General features: G+C 45.4%; 1 protein-coding gene across 3 annotated transcripts in view; it reads left to right on the top strand.

Annotated features, from left to right (window-relative positions):
- The window catches only part of CECR2 (CECR2 histone acetyl-lysine reader), a 65,912-nt gene that overhangs the window by 27,546 nt on the left and 11,382 nt on the right, over window positions 1-26,984 (top strand). For 2 of the 3 annotated variants that reach the window (XM_024733411.1, XM_024733410.1), the window contains 8 exons: window positions 8,890-9,043; window positions 20,775-20,904; window positions 21,355-21,392; window positions 21,479-21,570; window positions 21,785-21,911; window positions 22,553-22,929; window positions 23,396-23,524; window positions 23,652-24,471. In XM_024733411.1, coding sequence (XP_024589179.1) covers window positions 8,890-9,043; window positions 20,775-20,904; window positions 21,355-21,392; window positions 21,479-21,570; window positions 21,785-21,911; window positions 22,553-22,929; window positions 23,396-23,524; window positions 23,652-24,471 — 1,867 coding nt within the window. Of the gene's footprint in view, window positions 1-8,889; window positions 9,044-11,038; window positions 11,098-20,774; window positions 20,905-21,354; window positions 21,393-21,478; window positions 21,571-21,784; window positions 21,912-22,552; window positions 22,930-23,395; window positions 23,525-23,651; window positions 24,472-26,984 lie in introns of those variants that run through there. The other variant, XM_024733412.1, reaches the window with a different exon arrangement.

The following is a 26,984-nucleotide window of genomic DNA, read 5'->3' as shown; positions in this document are numbered from 1 at the left end:
AACTAAGACGTAAGTTGCCTGTTGGGCTCCCCTAATCTCCGGGGATGATACTCACATCGTTATTTATTGTAATACCGAGGAGAATGATGCGTTCCGTAACAGACACACATGTAATAGGAACACAAGAGGCAAAGATGGAAGGAACTGGGGCTGAGAGTTGGAGCAGCAGAACTGTGTCGTCTGAGCCCTGCAGGGTGGCTGAGGTTTTGACAGTGGCAGTGCGGGCGGAGGGTCAAGGCAAGCAGAAGTACAGAGGCAGGGTCGTGTGCAGTGCAGTCGGAGAGCGTGTGTGCTGGGTCGTGGCTGGCGTGTAAGATATGTTGTGACTCAGAGTGGCGGTTGGGCTGGAACAGTCAGACTTTGGAGTCCCCTGGCCGTCCCCTGCTTGTTTGTCCATGGGAGGCAGTGGTCGGAGGCTATGTCGTTCGGTCTTTGTTTCAGGAAGACACACCTGGGGTCAGACCCCATCAGGAACAACTGCAAGGTGAGCAAGTAGCTGTAGGGTCCCTGCTCTGGAAGCGTGGGCCTAGAGGGGAGGATGGCCTCTGGGGGGAGCGTTTCACTAGAGGATGATAGGAATGAAGGTCGTGTTGCAAGTGAGTAAAAGAGGAGTTATTGGTCAGAGTGGTGTTTGACCTCTTGAGAAGTCTGGCCATGAAAGAAAACAAAGGAATAGTGACAAAGTGCAGAGGAAGCAACAGTGAGGAGAGCTCTCGGCATTTCAGGCCCCGTTTCCTTAGTTGGAGCAGGACGTCCATGGGCTTCCGGAGCTCCCTGTGCAGTAGGGGCGCTCGCATGTCCTGGAGGGGGACGCGAACTGGGAGGGGCAGGGTAAGAGTTGAGACAGTGTTTGGTGAAGAGATGCTTCGGGGGGAGCAGTCCCCGGGAGCCACCTCTGTTTGGGAACATCTGTGACATTGTTCAGCATTACAGTTGTAGGAAGGGACGAAACTGCTGTTTGTATTTACTGAAATGTAAAAGTGGGCAGATGGGGGCGGAATGAGGCCCGGGGGACCTGGACTGCAGGGGGCGGGGATGTTTGATGACAGTGGTTGGATGGGGGAGGGGGGCGCGGGCAGGACTGAGGGGGCACTCCCCGCCTCCCCTGCTGCCCAGTTCCCAGACTCGCTCCACTTTTTAATGCCTTGTCTCCTTTTAGCATCCATCCCATTGGCTGTTCAAGCAGTTAGTGGTCAGAGCACGTTTCCCCTGGAGGCCGTGTCTGGCTGGCTTGTGGCAGTGTGGACCCTCTGCGGCCTCGCGGCCGTTGATGTGACTGCAAGATTGTGTGTTCAGGGACTTGGCCATTAACCGAGTGCATTCTACCTTGATCCGCGAGAGGGGAGAAGCTCATTTATAAATCTCTGTATTTCCAGTATATTTGGCCTTATTCTCTGTGTCTTTTTTCTTCAGCTCATAAGTATGTCTGTACCAGGAGGTAAACTGAGGCAGTCCTGTTGTGCCTGATTTGCAGGTCTCCCCAATCTCTCCTTCCCTCGAGGCCCTGGTTGGAGGTGGCCTCAGTCAGGCTGTCCAGCTGTAGTTCTCAACTGGTTTTCTGCCTTGTTCCCCTTGACGGGCTCTCGCTGCCTTTGTATCTGGACAGTTAGTTAACCACCTCCTTGAAAGTCTTCCCATTTTCTGATCACTGCCCTGGGCTGAGTCCTAAATGCCCTAGTTTACATCTGGTTGCAGAGTAATCTGAATACAGATAGGCAGGTTCTTCACTGCTGCCAGCAAAAGCCTGGCTTCAAACACTAAAGTTTTAGGTTATTTGCAGCATTGTTTGTTTGTTTATGCTGCTCTTTGGTCTTAGACACGAGTAACCGTGGTATTGAAGAGATTTGTGGTGTCAGTTACAGTGCTGAACATCCTGGAGAAAGCCTTCAGTGTGGCATGAGTTTTGTGCTTTTGTTTAAACAGCAGAAAATCTTCAGGTCTTTAATGGCTTACAGGCAGGGTTTCTGGTCACCCAGGAGTCCAATCTTAGTGCCTCAGAGAGTCTTTTAATTATGACTCCTGGGGAAATACCAGTGAAGGGACACTGTCTCCCTGACCTCCTGGACTGTTTTTGTCAGGAGACTCTGGACATGCCATTGCCAGGGAGCTCGGGTCCCATGTGTGCTGGGGATGGGTGGGGGGCATGGACGGGGAGTCCTGGGCTCAGCTTCAGCCAGATTCTATTTGTAATTGTTGAGAGGATTTCAAAGTGCTGTTTCTAATTAGCCTCTCATTGAAACCCTGTCCTGGTCCCACAGGCCTCTTCTCTGCACAGCATTAAACACAGCCCTGCCCCGTCTGCAGCTGACCCCTTCTAAAGAAAAAAAGTTGCAGTGCAAAACAGTGTAAGATTTTTTTTTTTAACTGCTAGTTTTTTGTTTGGTTTTTGTTGACTCGACTGTATGTACTTGTTCTTTAAACTACTGGAGTTTAAACTATTGAACTGCCACAGGTGTCTTCAGGTCATAAGTCCCATCCACTGCTGAAAAGTAGCACGGAAATTTAAAACAGACTCTTGGTGCACCACGTACATATTTTTTCCCAAATGTGTGTGATGCAATTTGTATAAAATGATAATTGTTCAGAATTCACATCAGATGGGAACTGCTGAAATTATAACACGTTATGATGCAGGAGAAAGGGGCATGAGAAATTGTGAGGCAAAGAGGTATCTCACTAAGCAGAGGTGTTTTTATGCCAGCAGGCAACCCAGGGTGGGGGCAGTCTGGAGAAAGCATTTGGGGACCAGGCAGGGATTGAAACCCCGGAGAAGGGCCACTGCGGGTGGGGGCGGTCAGGACGTTGCAGCACAGATTCTGGACCTTCCTTCTTGCTCCTAGGCACTCTGGGGGCTTTGAGTTTTGTTGTTGTCGAGTTCTCCAAATCACAGACTTTTTTTTTTTTTTTCTAAGATGTAATTGACTTATAACATTAGTTTTAGGTGTACAACATAATGATCTGATATTTGTACACACTGCAAAATGATCACCAGTAGGTCTAGTTAGCATGTATCACCTCACACAGTTACAGATTTGTTCTTATGATGAGAACCTTTAAAATCTACTCTCTTACTAGCTTTTGCATACACAGTACAGTATTATTAACTACGGTCACCTGTTTATAACTGGAAGTTTGTACCTTTTGACCACCTTCGTTTTTTTAAATAGATCTTTATTGGAGTATAATTGCTTCACAACACTGTGTTAGTTTCTGTTGTACACCAAAGCGAATCAGCCACATGCATACATATGTCCCCATATCCCCTCCCTCTGGAGCCTCCCTCCCACCCTCCTTAACCCACCTCTCTAGGTCATTGCAAAGCACCGAGCTGATCTCCCTGTGCTGTGCTGCTGCTTCCTACTAGCTAACCGTTTTACATTTGGTAGTGCATCTATGTCGATGCTACTCTTACTTTGCCCCAGCTTCCCCCTCCCACCCCATGTCCTCACGTCCATTCTCTATGTCTACCTCTTTATTCCTGCCCTGCAACTAGGTTCATCAGTACCATTTTTTTTTTTTTTTAGATTCCATATATATGTGTTAGCATACAGTATTTGTTTTTCTCTTTCTGACTTACTTCACTCTGTATGACAGACTCTAGGTCCATTCACCTCACTACAAATAACTTGATTTTGTTTCTTTTTATGGCTGAGTTCCAGGGAAGCCCTATGACTGTTTTTGAATTATGGTTTTCTCAGGGTGTATGTCCAGTAGTGGGATTGCTGGGTTATATGGTAGTTCTATTTTTAGTTTTTTAAGGAACCTCCATACTGTTTTCCATAGTGGTTGTTATCAACTTACATTCCCACCAACAGTGCAGGAGGGTTCCCTTTTCACCACACCCTTTCCAGCATTTACTGTTTCTAGATATTTTGATAATGGCAGTTCTGACCCAGAGTGAGGAGATACCTCACTGTAGTTTTGATTTACGTTTCTCTAATAATTAGTGATGTTGTGCATCTTTTCATGTGCCTTTTGGCCATCTGTCTTCCTTGGAGAAATGTCTATTTAGATCTTCCACACATTTTTTAATTGGATTGTTTGTTTTTTTGATATTGAGCTCCATGAGCTGTTTGTATATTTTGGAGATTAATCCTTTGTCCGTTGTTTCATTTGCAAATATTTTCTCCCATTCTGAGGGTTGTCTTTCTGTCTTGTTTGTGGTTTACTTTGCTGTGCAAAAGCTTTTAAGTTTAAGTCCCATTTGTTTATTTTTGTTTTTATTTCCATTACTCTAGGAGGTGGGTCGAAAAAGATCTTGCTGTGGTTTATGTCAAAGAGTGTTTTTCCTATGTTTTCCTCTAAGAGTTTGATAGTGTCTGGTCTTATTTTGGGTCTTTAACCCTTTTGGTGTGGGTTCAGTTTTTTTAGATTCCACATACAGGTGAGGTCATACCGTATTTGTCTGTCTCTGACTTACTTCACTTAACAGAATGCCCTCAAGTCATCCATGTCGTCACAAATGGCAGCATTTCCTTCTTTTTGTGACTGAGTAATATTCCACTGTATATACACCACCTCTTCTTCATCCATGGACACTTAGGTTGTGTCCCTGTCTTGGCTGTTGTGAATAATGCTGCAATGAACAAAGAAGTCCATATACATTTTCAAATTAGTGCTTTTACTTTCTTTGGAAAGATACGCAGGAGTGGAATTATTGGGTCATATGATAATTCTGTTTTTTATTTTTTGAGGAACCTCCATACTCTTTTCCATAGTGGCCGCACCAGTTTACATTCCCACCAGCTGTGTACAAGTGTTCCCTTTTCTCCACACCCTCTCCAGCACTTACCATCTCCTGTCATTTTGATGATGGCCATCATGGCCGTTCTACCAGGTGTGAGGTTTTAATTTGCATTTCTCTGATGATTAATGATGTTGAGCATCTTTTCATGTGTCTGTTGGCCATCTGTATGTCCTCCTTGGAAAAGTGTTCAGATCCTCTGCCCATTTTTTCACAGGATTGTTTGTTAACTGTTGTTATAACAGTTTGCTTTTTTAAGATGCCGTAAATTCAAGTTATTCAATTATTACATCTTATGTGCTTGGTATAAATATTAATGCATTTAAAAAAGAACTAACTAGACAACAAATTGTATGATCCCATTTATGTGAAATGTCCAAAATAAGTAAATCCATAGAAAGAATAGCTTGGTGGTCTCCAGGGCCTGGGGAGTGGGGGATGCAGAGTGACTGCTTATTGGGTGCGGAGCTTTCTTTCAGGTGGTGAAATGTTCTGTGACTCAACACAGATGGTGGTCGCACACGTTGTGAATATACTGAATGCCCCTTTAAGGTTCTGCACCTTAAAGTTGTTCATTTCCTGTGAATTTCACTCCAGTATCTTTACATGTATTTCTGAATGATGCAGAATCTCTGATTTAGCAGCAGTCCTTGGCATTTATAATTTTCTAAATTTTAAAATTCCTGCTTCAATATATAAAAGATAACTAATAAGAACCTACTGTATAGCACAGGGAACTCTATTTTGGTGCTCTGTAATGATCTATATGGGAACGGAGTCTAGAAGAGAGTGGACATGTGTATGGCTGATTCACTTTGCTGTACGGTAGAAACTAATACAACATTGTAAACCAACTATACTCCGATAAAAAAATTAATTAAAAAAATTCCTGCTGCATTGTTATCGAAATATCTTAAGCTATTTAAAATCAATTTTAATACCTCACCATAAAATCTGTACGTGATAGTAACCTTTTGGTACTTTAACCTTTGAATTTTAGACTTTTAATAGGGATCACATGGTAGTGGGGGTAAGAAGTTAATAAAAATTGGGTCTTTTAGAGCAGGTAATACTAGCTGATTTCCCCAGCTTATTTGGGAAGGGGCTGTTCTGTGTCCGAAAGAATTTACACGCTCTTACAGAAAACTCTCGTAAAAAGTGCAGGAGACGTGGTAACAGTTACAGTTTCACGTGTTTGCTTCAGGCCCTTTCTCTAGGCGTTTATTACAAACCTGGGATCACACTGACTGTTGTCTTGTGACATGTGTTTTTCATTTAACATCAAGGTGCCTTTTCATATTTCATTAAATATTCCTCAGAAAAAACAATTTTTAATGATTGCATCGTGATTATGTAGTTTTACCTATTTGTAAACATTTAGGATATTTACAGTTTTTCACTGTTTTAAATAATGTTGACTTTAATGTACTCAGATATTTTGCCTCGCTGTCTCACTTTTAAGATAAAGTCACAGCAGTGCAATTACTCTGTTCAGGGTTCCTGATACGTGTGTCCATCTTGTCCTCCAGAAGATCTGTGTCCCCAGCTCACTAAGGGAGTCCATGTTGCCATGTCTTAGCAGACGTGTTACGTGTTTCATCTTGTACAGTTTTGTAAGTGAAAAGGCTGTTTTGCTTTTCCTCATGATCATGGACGTGTTTTACCTACTTCTGTGAATTTTGTATTCATGTTTCATTTTCTTGGTGGGGGCTACTGTTAACTGCTTTGTAAGACATCTTCCCATATTAAGAATAGTACATCGTTGTATTTGTTGAAAAAATTGTGTAGATATTCTTAGGATGTGCGTAGTTACCTACTTTTCCCTTTTCCCCTCCTTCCATTGTCTTCACGCGTGAGTGCCTCTCTTGTGTGTTGACCAGGTGACTCTGGTGAGCAGCCCTGGGGCTGCGTGTCCTCAGTCCTTACTAAGGTGCAGATCCTCTCTGGTATGTCTCTGTCCTCGCTGAAGGGAGAGCATTTCTCATGTTGTCCTTTGTTAGGCAGGGGCAGGGCACACATTGCTGTCATCATTGTATGCAGTAAATAGCTAGTGGTTATTATATGTGCTTGTTTTTTTCTGCTTTTTCATTGGGTCTGACGCGTAGAAAGCAGTGCCCTTTTCTTTGAATGAAATAATTCGCTTGGCGAGGCTTGTGTTCCCCTATGCCCTGCCTTTCTGCCACCCTATCAGTTGACATCTTAGGGGCGTCTGCTTGGAGTCACTGTACAGCTGAAAAGAGTAAAAGCGCGTTCTTCTGGTTTGCTTTGCTTTGTTAACAGTAGCTCCACTGTAACTTCTCAACTAGGTAAAGATGTTGCCCAAAAGTTGGAATAATTAGGGACCTGTGGAGCTGGGGGCAGAGCGACGGAAGGTGCCTCCCCAGCCTCAGGGGGCTTGTCTGTGTGCGACACCAGCGGCAGCCCAGTGTCACAAAGGACATCTAGCTCGTGTGCACTGCCCACTCTGGTTATAGGAGAGAGATTTTAGGGAACTTTGTTTAATTCTATTTGGGTGGCCGAGTACAGTGTCATGTGTGCAGTAATAATGGTTAACATTTTTTTCATTTTCATCTCTCTTCTCTTAGTTCATATTTTTACCTTGTCAAGTAGCCACCGTTAAATTTTAAAGTCAGGCTCAGAATTTGAACAGTAAAACCTTTGACTTTCAAAAGGTCTACTATCTAGGGAAGACTGCTTTCCTAATTATGAGTCAAATGACAATCGAAACAAGTTTTAAGGACCATAAAAAAAAATAGTAGAAAATTTCAACGAGAGTGGTTTCAGTGTTTAATTATGACTTTGTATAGATGGCAGTCAGCTGTCATTTTTTTTCCCCCAACGTTAAGACCACTTGTGTAATTTCCACAGAATACAGATATCTAGCTTAGAAGATTCTTATTAGGTCTTCTTCCTACTGAAAAGATCTGTTAAGAAAAAGTCATATTCCTGATTTAGTTTTACTTAACGTGGGATAATCAGCATTATCTTTTCTGTAAGGGGAACTGGCATTTTCCCTTCGTAGACACCTGATTCATTTTTCTGTGTCTCTGCAACTTACAGGTGTTCTCTGTTGCAGGCAACAATTATTACCTCTTCAATAACAATTTAAAAAAGAAAAACTTCTACCTTACACATCAGCACAGAAGTCAAGGGAAGAAATTGAAAATAACGATTTCAGTCCTAGTTTGCGTGTTCTGGGCTACAGAATGGCTCAGAACTAGCTGTGTTGGAAATACCCAGAGTAAAACTTTCAGAAATTATGATGGTAATGGTCCTGTTTTCCTCTTCTTTCCTTAAATTTCTTAGGCAATCGCATTCGCACTAACCACCTGAAATCATGTATTAATGCTGTTTGGGTTGAAAAACAAGGGGAAAGCTCTCCAGTCTGAGGGAAGCAGTGCATTTCTGTGCCGTCACCTTCATCTCTTTTCTGTATCTTAAGGCAAAACGGTGGCCCTTCCCACCGAACCCTCCATTTTATTTACTGTTTGATTAGTAAAGAAAAGTGCAAAAGTTGGGAGTTTCGAAGGCATGCACATTATTGAAATTGTGCTAGCTCATCCTTCTCTTAGTTATATAGATGAAGGTGCCTTTTTTTTTTTTTTTTTTTTTTTTTCCGGTACGTGGGCTTCTCACTGTGGTGGCCTCTCCCGTGTGGAGCACAGGCTCCGGACGCGCAGGCTCAGTGGCCATGGCTCACGGGCCCAGCCGCTCTGCGGCATGTGGGATCCTCCCGGACCGGGGCACGAACCCGTGTCCCCTGCATCGGCAGGCGGACTCTAAACCACTGTGCCACCAGGGAAGCCCGAAGGTGCTTTTTAAGATACCACTTTTATCAAAGATTAAATCTAACAGTGATGTCGCCTCTCTGCTCCGGTCTGCTCTCCAGATTATCTCCCAAAGACTACAAATTAGATCTGTCATCGGGGCCAAGCTTCACCTGTTCTGATCCCCACTGTGTGTCTTAATGTGAGTGTGTGTCTGCGTCCGTTCATTGATTGTACAGATGAGAAGATGAACTTGTAGCTGGGGTGAAAGTCACCCAGCTGTCTGGCACTGTGTGCTGAATAGAGAACGTGGAATCTTTACTCAGAGGCGTGGTCTTGCTTTACTGTGTGTTGACTGAACTTCTTGGCCCCTCGCAGGAGACCCCTGTGCTCGGCAGGATAGAGAAACAGAAGCGCAGGGCGGAGGAGGAGGAGCGCCAGATCCTCCTGGCGGTGCAGAAGAAGGAGCAGGAGCAGCTGCTGAAGGAGGAGAGGAAACGGGAGCTGGAGGAAAGGGTCAAGGCCGTGGAAGGTAGGAGGGCTCTGCCCAGGGCTCCGGCAGCAGGGCTGTCTGAGGAGGGGCGGGAGGGGGGGCGTGTCCCGGGAGCCCTGCCGTCTGGCTGGCTCGGGGCCGGCCCGGCAGTGCCCTCGCCCTTGCCGTCCTGGGGTCCTTCCATCCCCGCCTTCACTCTCGGCTCCGCCGCGGCCCCGTGTGTAATTGAAAAAAGGTGACTCTCGCAGAAGTAAGCTTACACAGCGGAGATGTGCTTAAGAAAAGCCTCCCTCTGCCCGGTGTGCGCGGGTGTGCGGGGTTTCTAACCTTTGTACTTAAAACACACATGTTAGATGCAGTGGTGTTTATAAGCTGAACTTGATAAATCACTGGATAGCAGAGCATTTTGGTTTTGTTAAATACAGACCAGTATTTTAAGTAAATGTATTGAACTTTTTATTTATTTTTAAAATTTATTTATTTATATATGTTTGGCTACATTGGGTCTTCGTTGCTGCGTGCGGGCTTTCTCTAGTTGTGGCAAGCGGGGGCTACTCTTCATTGCGGTGCACGGGCTTCTCATTGCGGTGGCTTCTCTTGTTGTGGAGCACAGTCTCTGGGTGTGTGGGCTTCAGTAGTTGTGGCATGTGGGCTCAGAAGTTGTGGCACACAGGCTTAGTTGCTCCAAGGCATGTGGGATCTTCCTGGTCCAGGGCTTGCACCCGTGTCCCCTGCATTGGCAAGCGGGTTCTTAACCACTGCGCCACCAGGGAAGTCCTATTGAACTTTTTTAAAGTTTAAATAAAATAGTAGCATAACATGGATTTGGCTTTTTTTGTTTTTCTTTCCCCCAGCCACACTGCATGGCTTGTAGGATCTTAGTTCGCTGACCTGGGATAAAACCTGGGCCCTTGCAGTGGAAGCGCCAAGTCCTAACCACTGGACCACTGGGAAAGTCCCAGATTTGGCTTTTTAATGCAGTGTTAACATGCAAACTTTAAACACATTTTGGCTGTAAAATTTAAAGGATTCTGGCCTTATCATGTGATTTCCCCTGTCATTCCTAGGGTATTGCCTTCTGATTTCTTTTTTTTTTAATTAATTACTTTATTTTTGGCTATGTTGTGTCTTCGTTGTTGTGCGTGGGCTTTCTCTAGTTGAGGTGAACAGGGGCTACTCTTTGTTGCGATGCCTGGGCTTCTCATTTTGGTGGCTTCTCTTGTTGAAGAACACGGGGTCTAGGTGCGTGGGCTTCAGTAGTTGTGGCACGTGGGCTCAGTAGTTGTGGCTCGTGGGCTCTAGAGCGCAGGCTCAGTAGTTGTGGTGCACGGGCTTAGTTGCTCTGCAGCATGTGGGATCTTCCTGGACCAGGGCTCGAACCCGTGTCCCCTGCATTAGCAGGTGGATTCTTAGCCACTGCGCCACCAGGGAAGCCCTGCCTTCTGATTCTTAATAGGCTAACCCTATTCTGACCTTGATCATTTCTTCATTCTAGAACGCTTAGTGCGTTTAATCTACTAATGTAGCCTGTGCCACATTTGGTGGTATATCATACGTTGAGATTTTGCATAATTTATTTCCAGTGCTAGATTTAAATTCCTCAAAATAGTAACTATGCTTTTATTTCTTCATATTTTTCAACAGAGTTCTGTAATTTTCAATGGAGTTCTTATTAGGTACCATTGTCATTTGACTTTTTACTAAGTTGAAGTACGATTGGCGTACACCATTCCCTTATTTTCAGGAGTAAACACAATTCGACATTTATGTACATTGCAAAATGGTCACCACAATAAGTTAAGAATTTGGTTTCTTGTAATGAGAGCAGCTTTCACATACACAGTACAGTGTTACGGACTGTGGTCACCACAGTGTACATCACATCCCCGGGACTGACTTGTTTTGTCACTGGTAGTTTGCACCTCTTGACACCGTCACCCATTTTGCCCACCCCGGCCCCCCTTCTTTGTGTTCTCTTTATCTGCGCGTTTGGTTTCGTTTTGTTTTGTTTTGGAGTTGGTAACGGTAGTGGTTGTGCAACGCTGTGAATGTACCCCGTGCTGCTGAATCCTACACTTAAAGTGGCTAAAAAGGTACATTTTTATATTTCTCACTAAAATTTTTAAAAAGCAAAAAGAAAAGGAAAAGGCCAAATAAATATACCGCGATTTATTAGGATTGTCTTTGTATAAAAAGGATGTTACAAGACTGGAGTCTGACAGATACTCATGCTGAGTGAAATGAGCCCATATGGAAGGGGACGTCGAGACTTCCTTGTCTCAGTGTGGTTGATGCAAAACCTAAAAATTCTTCTTGCCTCAATTACGTGGAGATTCTGTTTGCTATTCAGTATAATACTTTGTCTGATATTGTGTAAATACCCTTTTTAAGAACATTTTGAAATCTTAACCAAGTAAGGAAAATTATCAGAAGCTGCTTTTAGGGGGATTAAAAACAGCAGTAAGTTAGTGAAACAGACTGTCAGATCAAATTGTGGGTGGGGAGTGGTCCGTCTAGGGAATCTCTGCCCCAGGAAGGAGGACCATGGATAAACCCGTGCTGAAGAGGAGTAGACATGAGGAGGCACCACTGTGAGCAGCGGTTAGTAGGTGCAGCAGACAAAAGAGAAAAATATTTAGCATTATCAGGTATAAAAAAGAAGAAATTGGAAACATCAGGAGGAAATAACCTTGAGGAAGGTACAGGCAGATTCAAAGGAAACAAATAGTGAAGGAACTTCTAGAAATGTAAATATGGTAATTGGAATAATAACTTGATAACTGGGCTCTAAAGCTTAGTTAGACCTGAGGAGAGAACCACACTGGAAGAGCTGCGTGGGGCTTGTGCAGAACGCATCACGGAGATAAAGGGGTTGACGTGGCGGGAGAAGTTGCCTCTGGTCCATCGTTCAGTGTGCGGTCACAGAGATACTTCAGTGGAGAGTTTCACGTGGGTCTTTGTTTTAATGCAAGTTAGAGGAATACAAAAGCTGAAAGGGTGTGAGGCAGGGGGAATAAAGAGAAGGGTTGGGGTCATCAGACCTGCAGGTGAGGAGGGTCTCGCAAGCTGGACCTTAGTCTCAGGGCAGGCACCAGCCCGGCTCTGGAACTGCCAGCTGTGCCTTCCCAGTGATGGACGTCTTCCTAAGGAGGGACAAGCTGGTGGGCTTCTGAAGAGCACCCAGGGGGGAGAAATCCACCCCCACCACTCCCCGCCGTCTCCCGTCCCCTCTAGTGCTCCCTGTGGCGGAATATAAAGCCGGCAGAGAGTGGGGAAACTGCTTGATAATTGACTCACGGGTCACAGTCCGGAGCTGCAGGGTGTGTCTGTCCGCTGTTGTAAAATGGAAGGATCAAGTGATGGGGCAGAGGAAATATTAGATATGAGTGGTTGAGAGATGAGATAGAAACTGGATAGAATACAGACCCAAGGGACCGAATCATGGAACACATGGCCCATTTCCAGTTGGGAAAAGAGAATGTTCTATAACAGAGATAGCAGACTTCTCAGGAGCAGCAGTAGGGTTCAGGAGGAAATGGGATTGGATTTTGTGTTAGTTGCCTAGGGCTTCCATAACAAATTACCACAACTAGGTGGTTTAAAACAGCAGAAAGTAAGTGTCTCACAGCTCTAGAGGCTGGAAGTCTGAAATCTGGGTGTTGGTGAGGCTCTGGGGTCATACTCTCCTGTGCTTCTTCCAGCTTCTGGTGGTTCCTGTGTTCCTTCTTTTCTGGTTTCCTCTGGGAACTTCCTTAAACCAATATCTATTTTCTTAAATGTAAGCAAACATTCTACTTAATAGGGAAACATCAGAAGGATTCCCTTTTTGTTCTTTTTTTTTTAATTTTATTTATTTCATACAGCAGGTTCTTCACCCCCAGGGCACAGCAAAAGACTATAGACCAGGAGCTCAGTCTTTCTGGTGGAGACTTATTAGCTGATCACCATGGCTGCGGCCTGAGGGGTAGGTTTGTAATAAAGCCTGCATCTAGGGGCCCCCGAATCCTTTCCAGAGATGTCAGAGGGCGGGCCCTCCAGAGCCCAAGTTTCTTGGAGGGAGGCTTTACATGCATCTGACACCCATGGTTCACACCTTGAATGCCTGGCTCTGGTGGCCAGAGGGGCTTGTATTCCTGGGTCCCACAGGACTGTGGTGAGCGGAGGGCCAGTTTGGGACAGGCTGGCACACTCCATGCTGTCACGTGATGGAGGCCACCCTGCTTGTCCTGGAGCTTCAGCCTGAGGGACAGGCTTAGGTTGGGCGTGCAGAGCTGCTCTCATAGGTTGGAGGCTGAGTGCCTGCCGTCTCCCACTTTCCCCGAGGTGGGCCCCCAAAAGAGAGTTTATACACTTGTCTGTGCCTGCCACTCAGGGGTCACTGCAGGTCCCTGACTCTGGTGGCCAGTGGGACTCAGGCTTGCAGTTGCTCCCAGCCCTGTATGTTTGTGAACTTTAGAGGAAAGTGTCCAGTCAGTCTGAATCTGGGTTCTGAGACCCTCCCCTTTGGGACACTGAGAGGTCTCGGCATACCCTCAACTGCTGGGAGCCACTAAAATACATCAGGCTGCCTGAACAAGCACAGCGATTTGGGAGACGACCAAGAGCTGGGAAGGGCTGAACAAAAAGGCTCATCTCCCACATGAGGCCTTCAAGACTGGGAGAGGTGGTTGTTTCCTTTTCTGCACAGAAGTCAACAGAGTCCAGCAAAATGAAGAAACAGAGGGGGCTTCCCTGGTGGCTCAGTGGTTGAGAGTCCGCCTGCCGATGCAGGGGACGCGGGTTCGTGCCCCAGTCCGGGAAGATCCCACATGCCGCGGAGCGGCTGGGCCAGTGAGCCACGGCCGCTGAGCCTGCGCATCCGGAGCCCGTGCTCCGCAACGGGAGAGGCCACAGCAGTGAGAGGCCCGCGTACTGCAAAAAAAAAGAAACAGAGGAATATGTTCCAAATGAAAGAACAGATTACAACCTCAGAAAAAAGCCTTAATGAGACAGAACTAATTTACTTGATAAAGAGCTAAAGTAATGGTCATAAAGATGCTCACCAAACTGGGGAAAAGAATGCATGAACACGTGAGAACTTCAACAGAGAAGGAAAATATTTAAAAGTGCCAAAGAGAAGTCTCAGCTGAAGAATACAATAATCAAAATGACTGAGATACAATAACCAAAATGGCGGAGACTCGATGGTTGAAAACTTCCTGACCTTTGGGAAGGAAACAGACATCCAAGAACTCAAAGAGACCCACACCAAGGCACATTATAGCTCAGTTGTCCAAAGTTAAAGACAAGGAGAGAAAAACAACTTGTCACATACAAAGGAAACCCCACCCTCTCCCCATAAGAACGTGAGCAGATTTTTCAGCAAAACTTTGCAGGCATGATACAGTCAAAGTTCTGAAGGAAAAACTTAACAACCAAGAATTCTCTCCCTGGTAAAGACATCATTCAGATTAGAGACATTAAGAGCTTTGCATTTAAGCAAAAGTGTAGGAGTTCATCACCACTTGTAAGAAATGTTGAAGGAACTCTGTTAAATTAAAAAGAAAGGGCACTTATTAGTAACAGGGACACGTGAAAGGATAAATCTCACTGGAAAAGTAAATACATAATAAAGGTGGTGGATTAATTGCCTATAAAGCTAGTATGAAGGTTAAAAGACAAAAGTAGTAACAATAACTATGATTATAATAATTAAAGGATAAACAAGATAAAAGATGTGAAACATGACATCAAAAGTATAAAACGTGGGAGTGGGGAGTAAAAATCATGAGCTTAGAATGGGGTTGAATTTAAGTTGTTACAACTTAAAATAGACTGTTGTAGATGTAAGTTATTATGTGTAAGCCTCATGGTAACCACAACGCAAAAACCTACAGAAAATACACGATAAAGAGAAATGAATATAAGCATATCACTAAAAATAGTTATCAAACCACAAAGGAAGGGAGCAAGAGAAGAAAGAAACAAACTACAAGCGCAGCCAGAAAGCAGTTAGCAGAATGGCAATAAGTACATACCTACTGATAGTTACTTTAAATGTAAATGGACTGAATTCTCCTGTCAAAAGACACAAAGTGGCTGAATGGATAAAGAAAAAACAAGATCCATCTATATTCTGCCTACAAGAAACTCACTTTAGATGTAAGGACACACACAGACTAAAGTGAAGGGATGGAAAAAGATACCCATGCAAATGGAAACCACAAGAAAATCTGGAGTAGCTGTCCATATATAAGACAGAATAAACTTCAAAATGAAGCCTGTAGTAAGAGAGAGGGGCTTTATATAATGAAAAAGGGGTCAGTCTTCAAGAAGATACAACATTTGCCAGTATTTATACACCCAGCAGAAGAGTATGTAAATATATAAAGCAAATATTAACAGACTTGTAGGGAGAGATAGACAGCAAAACAATAATAGTGGGGGACTTTAATACCCCACTGACATCAATGGACAGATTATCTAGACAGAAAATCAATAAGGAAACACAAACCTTAAATTATATGTTAGACCAGATAGACATGGACTTAACAGATACTTGCAGAACATTCCATCTCGAAGCAACAGAATCCACATTCTTTTCAAGTGCACATGGAACGTTTCCAAGATAGATGAAACTTTAGGCCACCAAAAAATCTTAATAAATTTAATAGGATCGAAATAATAATTTCCATTCACACTGGTATGAAACTAGAAATTAATAACACGAAGAAAACTGGAAAATTCACAAACATGGGGAGATTAAACAATGTGCTCCTGAACAACCAATGGGTAAAAGAATATCCAAAAGAGAATCAAAATACCTTAAGACAAAAATGAAAATGTAAGATACCAAAAATTATGGGATGCAGCAAAAGCAGTTCTAAGAAGAAAGTTTGGATAAATGCCTACCTCAAGAAAAAAGTAAAGTCTCAAATACACAAACCAACTTTACAGCTCAAGGAACCAGCTAAAGAAGAACATAAGAAGCCCACAGTTAGAAGGAAGGAAATAAAGATCATAGCAAAAATAAATGAAATGGAAACTAAAAAGAATTAGAAAAGATCAGTGAAACCAAGAGGTGATTCTTTGAAAAGATGAACAAAACTGACAGACCTTTAGCTAGACTCACAAGAAAAAAGAGGACTCCAATAAATAAAATCAGAAGTGAACACTAGATATTACAGCTGGTGCCAGAGAGATACAAAGGATCGTAAGAGACTACTGAGAACAGTTAACATTGCCAACAAACTGGACAACCTAGTAGAAATGGATAAATTTCTAGAAACATACAACTTACCAAGACTGAATCATGATGAAATAGAAAACCATAACAGATTAATTACTAGTAAGGAGATTGAATTAGTCATCAAGAAAACCTTCCTACAAACAAAAGTCTAGGACCAGTCCAGGAATATACAATGCAGAAATGACAGTCTCTTCAATAAATGGTTTTGGAAAAACTGGACCACTGGGGCTTCCCTGGTGGTGCAGTGGTTAAGAATCTGCCTTCCAACACAGTGAACACAGGATTGATCCCTCCCGGGTCAGGGAACTCTAGATCCCACATGCATGCTGCAACTAAGAGTTCACGTGCCACAACTAAGGAGCCCACTGGCTTCAACTAAGACCTGGTACAGCCAAAAAATAAAAATAAAAAACTGGACCACTGCTTCACCCCATACACAAAAATTAACTCAAAATGACATACAGAGTTGAATGTAACACCTGAAACCATAAAACTCCTGGAAGAAAACATAGGCAGTAAGCTTCTTGACATCTGTCTTGGCGATGGTTTTTTGGATCTTACTACAAAGGCAAAAGCCACAAAAGCAGAAATAAACAAGTGGGCCTGCAGCAAACGAAATAGCTTCTGCACAGCAAAGGAAACCATACACAAAATGAAAAGACAACCTACTGATTGGGGGAAGATATTTGCAAATCATATACCTAATAAAGTCTTAATACTCCAAGCAGGTAAAGAAATTATACAAGTCAATAGCAAAAAAACCCCCAAAAAACAAAGAAAACCGCCAAACCCCAAACAATCCAATTAAAAAATGGAGGACCTTGGGACTTCCCTTGTGTTGCAGCGGTTACGAATCCACCTGCCAACGCAGGGGACATGAGTTTGATCCCTGGTCCAGGAAGATCCCACGTACTGCAGAGCAAGTAAGCCCATGCGCCACAACTATTGAGCCTGTGTTCTAGAGCCCATGAGCCACAACCACTGAGCCCACGTGCCACAACTACTGAAGCCCATGTGCCTAGAGCCTGTGCTCTGCTGCAAGAGAAACCACGGCAGTGAGAAGCTCGCGCACTACAACGAAGAGTAGCCCCTGCTCACCGCAACTAGAGAAAGCCCGTGTGCAGCAACGAAGACCCAACGCAACCAATAAATAAATAAATTTATTTTAAAAAAAAAGAGGAGGACCCGAATAGGCATTTTCCCCAAGAAGACATAGAAAAGATGCTCAATGTCAAGTCAAAACCACAATGAGATACCACATCATACCTGTCAGAATGGCTAATATCAAAAAGACAAGAGATAACCAGTGTTGGTGAGGATGTGGATTAGAGCAAAACCTCGTACACTGTTGGTGGGAATGTAAGTTGATGCAGCCGCTATGGAGATTTCTCAAAAAACGAAAAATGGAACTACCATATGATCCAGGAATTCCATTTCTGGGTATTTATCTGAAGAAAACAAAACTAATTATAATAAAAGGTAGATGTACACCCATGTTCATAGCAAGATGTATAATAGTCAAGATACGGAAGCCACCTAAGTGCATCACTAGATGGATAAAGAAGAGTTGGTGCACACACGATGGAGTAATGTTTAGCCATTAAAAAAAAAGCATGAAATCCTGCCATCTGCCACAACAGGAGTGGGCCTAGAGGGCATTATGCCAAGTGGAATAAGTCAGAGCAAGACAAGCACAGGATGAGCCCTTTTATATGTGGAATCTCTAAAGAAAAGAGCTCATTAGACAACAGATTGTCGGTCACAGGAGGCAGGGTGTTGGTGGGGAAGTGAGAGAACTGGGTTACGTTCGTCTGTCTGTTTAGTTTAAATGAATGGAATAAAAGTTTTAAACAGTAACTGGTAAAAATCGAAGGATGAAGCATTTTGTTTCCTCTTTATGTTTTATTTTGAATATGAAAATAATTGATGAGAAAAGAAGAATTCGGTCAATAAATTTAGCAGAAATACTAGAATTAGAGTAACAAGTAACGAAACGGTGGATCTAGACAAAGCTTTCCTCAACCAAGCTTCCAGGAGACCGCTGAGTCCTAATGCCCTGAAGTAGGGATCAGCTAACTTTCTGTAAAGGGCCCTGGAGGCCATGCAGGGCTGTGTTTCTATAAAACTCTGTGTGTGTGTGTGTTTGCTCAGCCCTAAAGCATCCAATTACATGTGTTGAGTTAACTTCTGTCCCATATATATTTACACGTAGTACTAGGTATATACCTTGGAATTATTGAGAAAACAATCACAAATAATTTTCTCTACAGTTTACTTCTGTTGTGGAACTGTGTTTGATCTTTAAGTATAGGAACTTTATAATGGAAGGATCAGGTAAACATTAATGGAATTTAACACCACAGAAGAAAAGGTAACCATATATTGTGTCTGCGGAGGTGATGAAAAAGGAAGTACAAGCATCACCTGTGTAATAACATTGCCAAGAGACACACCCGTTTGTGTGGTCAGAGGCCCTCAGCAGGGCTACCACAGGGTACATTAACACCGTGATGAGGACGCCACTTGCTGAATCCGGAACGTGGGGAATTCTACCAAGACAAAGTGACCCCGTTTCTCCACCAGATAAATTGGAGAGGACACTGTTACACATTCCACTAAATTTAAGAGACATACCAACCAAATGCACTGTCTGGACCTTTTTGGATTTGATTTGAACAAACCAACTTCAAATTATTGAACAAGTGGGTAAGTTTGACCTTGACTCAGTATTTGATGTTAAATATTAAATAAATCATTTTATGTTCCTGAAATTCGTACAGAAGAGCAGAGGGCCAAGTATAGCCAAGATAATTTTAAAAATTGATATGTTCGGGACACTCATTCTACCAGATAACAGAATAAAAGCCGCCGTGAATGTGGGAGAGTGTTACTGGCTTGGAGATGGGTAGTGAGACCTGGCAGTGAACAGCCAGAAACAGACCTGGTTCCTCACCAGGCACTGCCAGCACCATTGCCGCCTGATGGACTAAAGGCCAAAAGCTTTTTGAAGAAAACATAGGTGAGGGTCTTTAAGATGCTAGGACAGAAAGAATTTAAGTAACAAAAGCACAAACTACAGGGGACGGAGATTGATATACTCGATGACATTAATTGTTTAAAATTTACAAATGACTAAAACACCTTAAACAAAGTGAAAAGACAAATCAGGTATGGAAGAAGATAGTTTTAATAAAGACTTCTTATCCACATTATTTAAAAGCACTTCTCCAAATCATTTAGAAATCCAACAACCCACAGGGAAAAAAAGGCAAAGTATATAAGCAGGGTATTCACAGAAGAGGATAATAAACATGAAAATACGTTGTGTCATTCCAATCAGGAAAAGGCAAACAGGAACATCAGAATTCCACGTCATATGTATCAGGTTAGAAAAAATGCTAAAAATTTACCCCTCAATGTGAGAGTGAGGTAGCTCGCTTGCATCACTTGTGAAGGAGTAGCTGTGAGCCTTTAAAGGCTCCACAGTGCACCTGGCAGGCCCCTGCTGCCGTGGACCCTGGAGGGCTCACCCGTGCTCAGGAAGGCGCCTCTCTCGAAAGGGTGGTTCTTACAATGCAAAGAATCAGAGTCCTAACGTTAAAATTTGACAACTTGGTATGTGGATATTCGTTAATTTGGTTATACTTCTCTTTAAGCTTGAAATCATTCTCTTTGTTAAAAAACAGTTTTGAACGTCGTTTATAGCAAAGTGCCTCTGATTAATTAAAGCAGATACAGATTCTCTTACACTTAAAAGTTTATTTACAAATGAGCATGAAGTAGGAACAGAGGGAGCTTGGTGAGAGCACGCTGTCTGCAGGTTTAGGGCTGTGTCGTGCTCCCACCGGGCACCTTCCCGGGCCTCTCTCCGTCGTTGGGTCTTGCCTTCTGATGGTGTTCTGCATTCCTTGCCTCTCTTCCGCTCTGCTGGCACGAGGGCCAGGCAGGCCAGCAGTGCACTGTCAGGTATGTTTCTTGTGGCCACAGCTGGGAGCCAGAAAACGCCCTCCCTCTTCCAGCTCCTGGCCCATCCAGCTGGCTTCTTCCCTCGCTCGCAGGAGCCCTCCTCCTGCACTGGCGAGGGTGCACCAGCTGCTGTAGGTGGGGTGGCCGCCGAGCAAGGATAGCTGGTGCAAGAGCTGCGATGGGCTTGTACCGTCCTGGGTGTGTTTGGATTGAGGTCTGGTCCTAAAAAGGGGATGTTGTCTTCTTGCTGGAAAGTTAGGAAGGCCTTGGGGTTCTCAGAGAGGGTGACCCTCAGTCAGTGCTCTGCTTTTCTCTGTCCCTGTAATTCTGCTTTCCTTCTCTCTTGGTCTTCCCTGTCCCCATCCGGGGCCGCCTTCCTCCCTCACCCCCCGACCTGAACTTGGTAGGACTAAGAGGAAGTGGGTCCACAAAGCATTGCATCCCTAGCACCATCCAAATTAGCAGAGAGGACTCAAAGGGAGCAGAAGTCAGCGTTTGGTGATCTGTTTCCTTCTCTCAGAACAGATGTCTGCCCCTCTGGAGCCCCTCACGCACCTGTGCTTTGTGTTCACGCAGATCGCGCCAAGAGAAGGAAGCTCAGGGAAGAGAGGGCCTGGCTGCTGGCTCAGGGCAAGGCGCTCCCGCCCGAGTTGTCCCACTTGGACCCTCCCTCCCCTCCGCGGGAAGAGAAGAAGACGAGAGACCCGTGAGTGTTGAGTGGCCCCAAGCCTGCCTCGTCGTGTCCTTAGAACAGCCCTCTGTGAGGGTCGTGGCCAGTGCTCGTGAGTTCCTTCCGCTGCTGTCTGACTTGCTGGGTTATTATTCTTTAGATCACAGAAGTACTTACTAGAGTAGAGTAAAACCTGGCAAAGAGTGTGCTATTAAATCACGAACGTTACAGAACCATAAATGAGTTCCACGAAACCATCATTTTGTAGATGGAAAAGGTGGTGGTCCTGTTTAGCTGACGTATGCTGGCCCTCATCCTCGTCGCATTGTCAGGGGCGTTCTCAGTGTTACAGACTTGCCTTAACAAAGGTGTACTGGGACTACTCCAAACCTGGGCGCAAGTGAGCTGTGTGTGAGGTTGGAGCAAGAGCTCCGAGGAGAGAAGGTGGTCTCAGCTACCGCTAATCTCTTCTTTTCTGATTTACAGCTTTGAGCTGGACGACGATTTCACTGCCATGTACAAAGGTCAGTTCCCACACTCAGCTCCCGTGTTGTGCCTGAGCGTGTTCCCACGTCGGTGTGTTAACCCAGCTCTCCTCTTTGGCCCTCAGTTCTGGACGTGGTGAAGGCTCACAAGGATTCCTGGCCCTTTTTGGAACCAGTGGATGAATCGTACGCCCCTAACTATTACCAGATTGTTAAGGTAGAGGTGGCCTTGTCAGCTGTGCGCGACTGTGGTGTGCGTCTTTAGTGGTCTGTGTTGTTGTGTGTAAGTTCACCTGCTGCCCCTCAAGGGTCAGGGTTGCTGGGTGCACCCAGGCTTTTGAGCAGCTCGTAATGCTGTGATCGCTCCGCCTCGCAGGACCTGCAGGGTGCTGTGTCCTCCAGCCTGTGATAATTAGCGTGTCCTGTTGTAGGTCCCCATGGATATTTCAAGCATGGAGAAGAAACTGAATGGAGGTTTATACTGTTCCAAGGAGGAGTTTGTGAATGACATGAAGACTATGTTCAGGAACTGTCGAAAATATAACGGGGAAAGTAGCGGTAAGTACAAGAGGGGTGGCTGTGGATTCACACTGGCACACCAGTAGGACCAAGAGTGACACGCCCCCTCTTTTAGAAACAACACCTTCCAGAGATTCAGACCTTCCTTGGGGACCATCAGGAGAATGTGTGTTAACACTGTGGGATGGGCGTGCCGGGCCCTGCCCCGCCCCATCCGGCCAGAGGGGCAGCGGTGGCTGGCGGCCCGGGTCCTCGTCTTCCCCGAGGCCCGCCTGGGTATATTCGTCCTCGGCCCCCACCGTCAGCCGCCTTTGCATCACACAGCAGACCTCTGATGGCACAGCCCGTGTCGCGCCAGGTGCTGAAACTGGAGCTCACGATGCCTTCTTTTTTTTACTAGACGGATTCAGTGATTGTACTTAATGTTTCTGCGGTTTGGCATTAAAGAATTCAATTTTTACCGGTTTGGGGTACTGGGCTCACTGTCCCAGCCACACAGGCTGGAGACCAGAAAACCGTGTCCTGGTTTCTTGTTCTGGTCTCATGTCCGTAGCCCTACAACGTAGGAAGCGCTGCAGCCCAGGCGGCCACACAGTCAAGCCCGGGGCTGCCCCGTTGCATGTTTGTGGGCGGAGGTCTGGGGGCCTGCCCAGTGGGGCTCAGGCCTCGGTCCCCCGCAGAGTACACCAAGATGTCGGACAACCTGGAGAGGTGCTTCCACCGTGCGATGCTGAAGCATTTTCCTGGTGAGGATGGGGACACGGACGAAGAATTCTGGGTCAGAGAGGAGGAGAAGCGGGAGAAGAGGCGTGGTCGGGCTGCACGCAGCCACGTGTGCACCCGCTCCCGGGACTCGGAGGCGCCTGGCCGGAAGCAGCAGCCTGCGGAGAACGGGGGGAAGTCGCTGCCCCCTGGGCGCCGCGCTGCATCCTCCGCGGCCGGTGAGAGCAGCGGCTCTGCGCAGCCCCCTGGCGAGGTGGGCACCCCGAACAGCCGCAGCCTCCCTGGACCCCTGCGTTACGGCGGACCCAGCCAGGCGCCCCTCGCGAGCCAGCTGGTGAGGAGCAGCTTTGTCCCATTGTGGGTTCCCCTGGTTGAGGGCTGGGGCGGGGCGTGAAGCCTTCTCAATAGATCCTCTCCCAACATGGTGTTCCTGCTTATGGGTGCTCTCTTCTCCCTGTCTGCCCTTCCTCTATCCTTCCTTTATTTTAAATCCTTCTTTTCCGAAATCATTTGAACCACACATTCTCAACACGGGCATTATTAACCCCTCTTAAGTTCAAGGCACAGAGGTACATACAGTATGTAAGTGAACCCTTCACGAGGGGAGCAGTTGGGGAGAACACTGGCGGCGGCGGCTCTGGGGAGAGACAAGGACGGGAAGCCCCTGCTCTGGGCCCTCGTGTGGCGAGTGTGCGCACGGAGCAGGTGGCGGCCTTGTCCTCCAGCAGGACGTTCGTCGTCCGGATGCGAAGGGTGTGCCTCTTCTCTTCTTCTTCTTGCCTTTGCTCCGTGCCCTCCAGAGGCCAGCAGGACAGGGAACGTTTTGTCCTCTCCGAGGGTCGGATCCTGCCACCATCCGTGTCTCCTCTGGAGCCCCAGAGCCACACCCCGGCGGGCCTGGACAGCATCCCCAGCCTTTAGCAGTGCAGGTAAGCAAACGGCTCAGCATGCACAGGTGCAAAGGTGCGTTTCAGAAATACAGTCTCTCCCCAGGTTAAATTGGACTTGTAATTTGCCATGACCTTGTGGTAAGCACATCTCTTTTCTTGTTGCCAGCCTCCAGCTGGAGTTAACCGTCACCGAGGCCCCCCCGACGAGGAGCCGGTGTGTGGGGGCCTAGCGCCCCTCGCTGACATGGGATCGCGTCCTGGGCCCCCGCTGCTTGGGCCCATGAGCAGCCCCAGCCAGGAGGGGACTGTGTATCCTCCAGCTCATTTCCAGCCAGGCTTTATCCCTCCCAGGCACGGCGGGGCTCCGGCCCGACCCCCAGCCTTTCCTGAGAGTTCAGAAATCCCTCCCAGCCACATGTACCGATCCTACAAGTACCTGAGTCGAGTACACTCTGCAGTCTGGAATGGGAATCACGGTGCTACAAATCCAGGACCCTTGGGGCCAGATGAGAAGCCCCCCATGGGGCCAGGACCCTCTCACCAGCCTCGTACTCTGGGTCACATGATAGATTCCCGAGTGATGAGAGCACCCCCCCTCCCCCCAAACCAGTGGCCAGAACAATCAGGCTTCCTACCTCACGGAGTTCCTTCTTCGGGGTACATGCGACCACCCTGTAAACCTGGTGGACATCGGTTCCAGCCCCCTCCAGCACCAACGCAAGGTTCTCTCTTTGGAGCACCGGCCCAAGCCCTGCGGGGAATGCAGGGCGGGGACTCCATGCTGGACAGCCCAGAGATGCTCGCCATGCAGCAGCTCTCCTCGCGGGGGTGCCCGGCAGGCATGCCTTACCGCCCCCGCCAACCTGTGCCGCCCCCTGCACCTGGCCCTTTCCCCCCAGTGGGCGTGGCGGCCCCCAAGCCTGCCTCGGGGGACCCTGGGCGGACACAAGACAGCAGGGAAACACTGGAGCCTGAGAACGGCCGAGGTAATTCCCAGGCTCACCTTCATCTACCCTTTGGCTCTCTAAGCTATTAATTAAGGACTCACCTTTTTTTTTTTTTTTTAACATCTTTATTGGAGTATAATTGCTTTACAATGGTGTGTTAGTTTCTGCTGTATAACAAAGTGAATCACCTATACATATACATATGTCCCCATATCCTCTCCCTCTTGCATCTCCCTCCCACCCTCCCTATCCCACCCCTCTAGGTGGAGCTGACGTCCCTGTGCTATGCCGCTGCTTCCCGCTAGCTAGCTGTTTTACATTTGGTAGTGTGTATATGTCCATGCCACTCTCTCACTTCGTCCCAGCTTCCCCATCCCCCTCCCCATGTCCTCAAGTCCATTCTCTATGTCTTCATTCCTGTCCTGCCCCTACGTTCTTCAGATCGTTTTTTTTTTTTTTAAGATTCCATTTATATGTGTTAGCACACAGTATTTGTTTTTCTCTTTCTGACTTACTTCATTCTGTATGACAGACTCTAGGTCCATCCACTTTACTACAAATAACTCAATTTCGTTTCTTTCTATGGCTGTGTAACATTCCACTGTATATATATGCCACACCTTCTTTATCCATTCATCTGTCGATGGACGCTTAGGTTGCTTCCATGTCCTGGCTACTGTAAACAGTGCTGCAGTGAACATTATGGTACATGACTCTTTTTGAATTACGGTTTTTTCAGGGTGTATGCCCGGTAGTGGGATTGCTGGGTCGTATGGTAGTTCTGTTTTTAGTTTTTTAAGAAACCTCCCTACTCTTCTCCCTAGTGGCTGTATCAGTTTACATTCTCACCAACAGTGCAGGAGGGTTCCCTTTTCTTCACAACCTCTCCAGCATTTATTGTTTCTAGATTTTTTGATGATGGCCATTCTGACCGGTGTGAGGTGATACCTCATTGTAGTTTTGATGTGTATTTCTCAAGTGATTAGTGATGTTGAGCACCTTTCGTGTGTTTGTTGGCAATCTGTATACCTTCTTTGGAGAAATGTCTATTTAGGTCTTCTGCCCATTTTTGGGTTGGGTTGTTTGTTTTTTTGATATTGAGCTGCTTGTATATTTCGGAGATTAATCCTTCGTCCGTTACTTCATTTGCAAATATTTTCTCCCATTCTGAGGGTTGTCTTTTTGTCTTGTTTATGGTTTCCTTTGCTGTGCAAAAGCTTTTAAGTTTTATTAGGTCCCATTTGTATATTTTTGTTTCTATTTTCGTTTCTCTAGGAGGTGGGTCAAAAAGGATCTTGCTCTGATTTATGTCATAGAGTGTTCTGCCTATGTTTTCCTCTAAGAGTTTTATAGTGTTTGGCCTAACATTTAGGTCTTTAATCTATCTTGAGTTTATTTTTGTGTACCGTGTTAGGGAGTGTTCTAATTTCATTCTTTCACATGTAGCTGTCCAGTTTTCCCAGCACCACTTATTGAAGAGGCTGTCTTTTAAGCATTGTATATTCTTGCCTCCCTTATCAAAGATAAGGTGACCAAATGTGCGTGGGTTTATCTCTGGGCTTTCTGTCCTTTTCCATTGACCTGTATTTCTGTTTTTGTGCCAGTACCATACTGTCTTGATTACTGTAGCTATGTAGTATAGTCAGAAGTCCAGGAGCCTGATTCCTCCAGCTCCGTTTTTCTTTCACAAGATTGCTTTGGCTGTTCGGGCTTTTTTGTGCTTCCACACAAATTGTGCAATTTTTTGTTCTAGTTCTGTGAATAATGCCATTGGTAGTTTGCTAGGGATTGCATTGAATCTGTAGATTGCTTTGGGTAGTATAGTCATTTTCACAATATTGATTCTTCCAATCCAAGAACATGGTATATCTCTCCATCTGTTTGTGTCATCCGTAATTTTTGTCATAAGGTCTTTTGTCTCCTTAACGTAGGTTTATTCCTAGGTATTTTATTCTTTTTTGTTGCAGTGATAAATGAAAGGGTTTCCTTAATTTCTCTGTCAGATATTTCATCATTAGTGTATAGGAGTGCAAGAGATTTCTGTGCATTAATTTTGTATCCTGCTACTTTACCAAATTCATTGATTAGCTCTAGTAGTTTTCTGGTGGCATCTGTAGGATCTCTATCTGTAGTATCATGTCACCTGCAGACAGTGACAGTTTTACTTCTTTTCCGATTTGGGTTCCATTTATTTCTTTTTCTTCTCTGATTGTTGTGGCTAAAACTTCCAAAACTATGTTCAGTAATGGTGAGAGTGGACAACCTTGTCTTGTTCCTGATCTTAGAGGAAATGGTTTCAGTTTTTCACCATTGAGAACGATGTTGGCTGTGAGTGTGTCATATATGGCCTTTATTATGTTGAGGTAAGTTCCCTCTGTGCCTACTTTCTGGAGAGTTTTTATCATAAATGGGTGTTGAATTTTGTCAAAAGCATTTACTGCGTGTTTTTCTGATCATATGGTTTTTATCCTTCAATTTGTTAATATGGTGTATCCCATTGATTGATTTGCATATACTGAAGAATCCTTGCATTCCTGGGATAAACCCCACTT

Source organism: Neophocaena asiaeorientalis, unplaced genomic scaffold, assembly GCF_003031525.2.
Source record: "Neophocaena asiaeorientalis asiaeorientalis breed wild unplaced genomic scaffold, Neophocaena_asiaeorientalis_V1.1 scaffold150, whole genome shotgun sequence".
Lineage (NCBI taxonomy): Eukaryota > Metazoa > Chordata > Mammalia > Artiodactyla > Phocoenidae > Neophocaena > Neophocaena asiaeorientalis.
The sequence above is the reverse complement of the archived record's forward strand: the minus strand, read 5'-3'. Positions and strand labels throughout refer to the sequence as shown.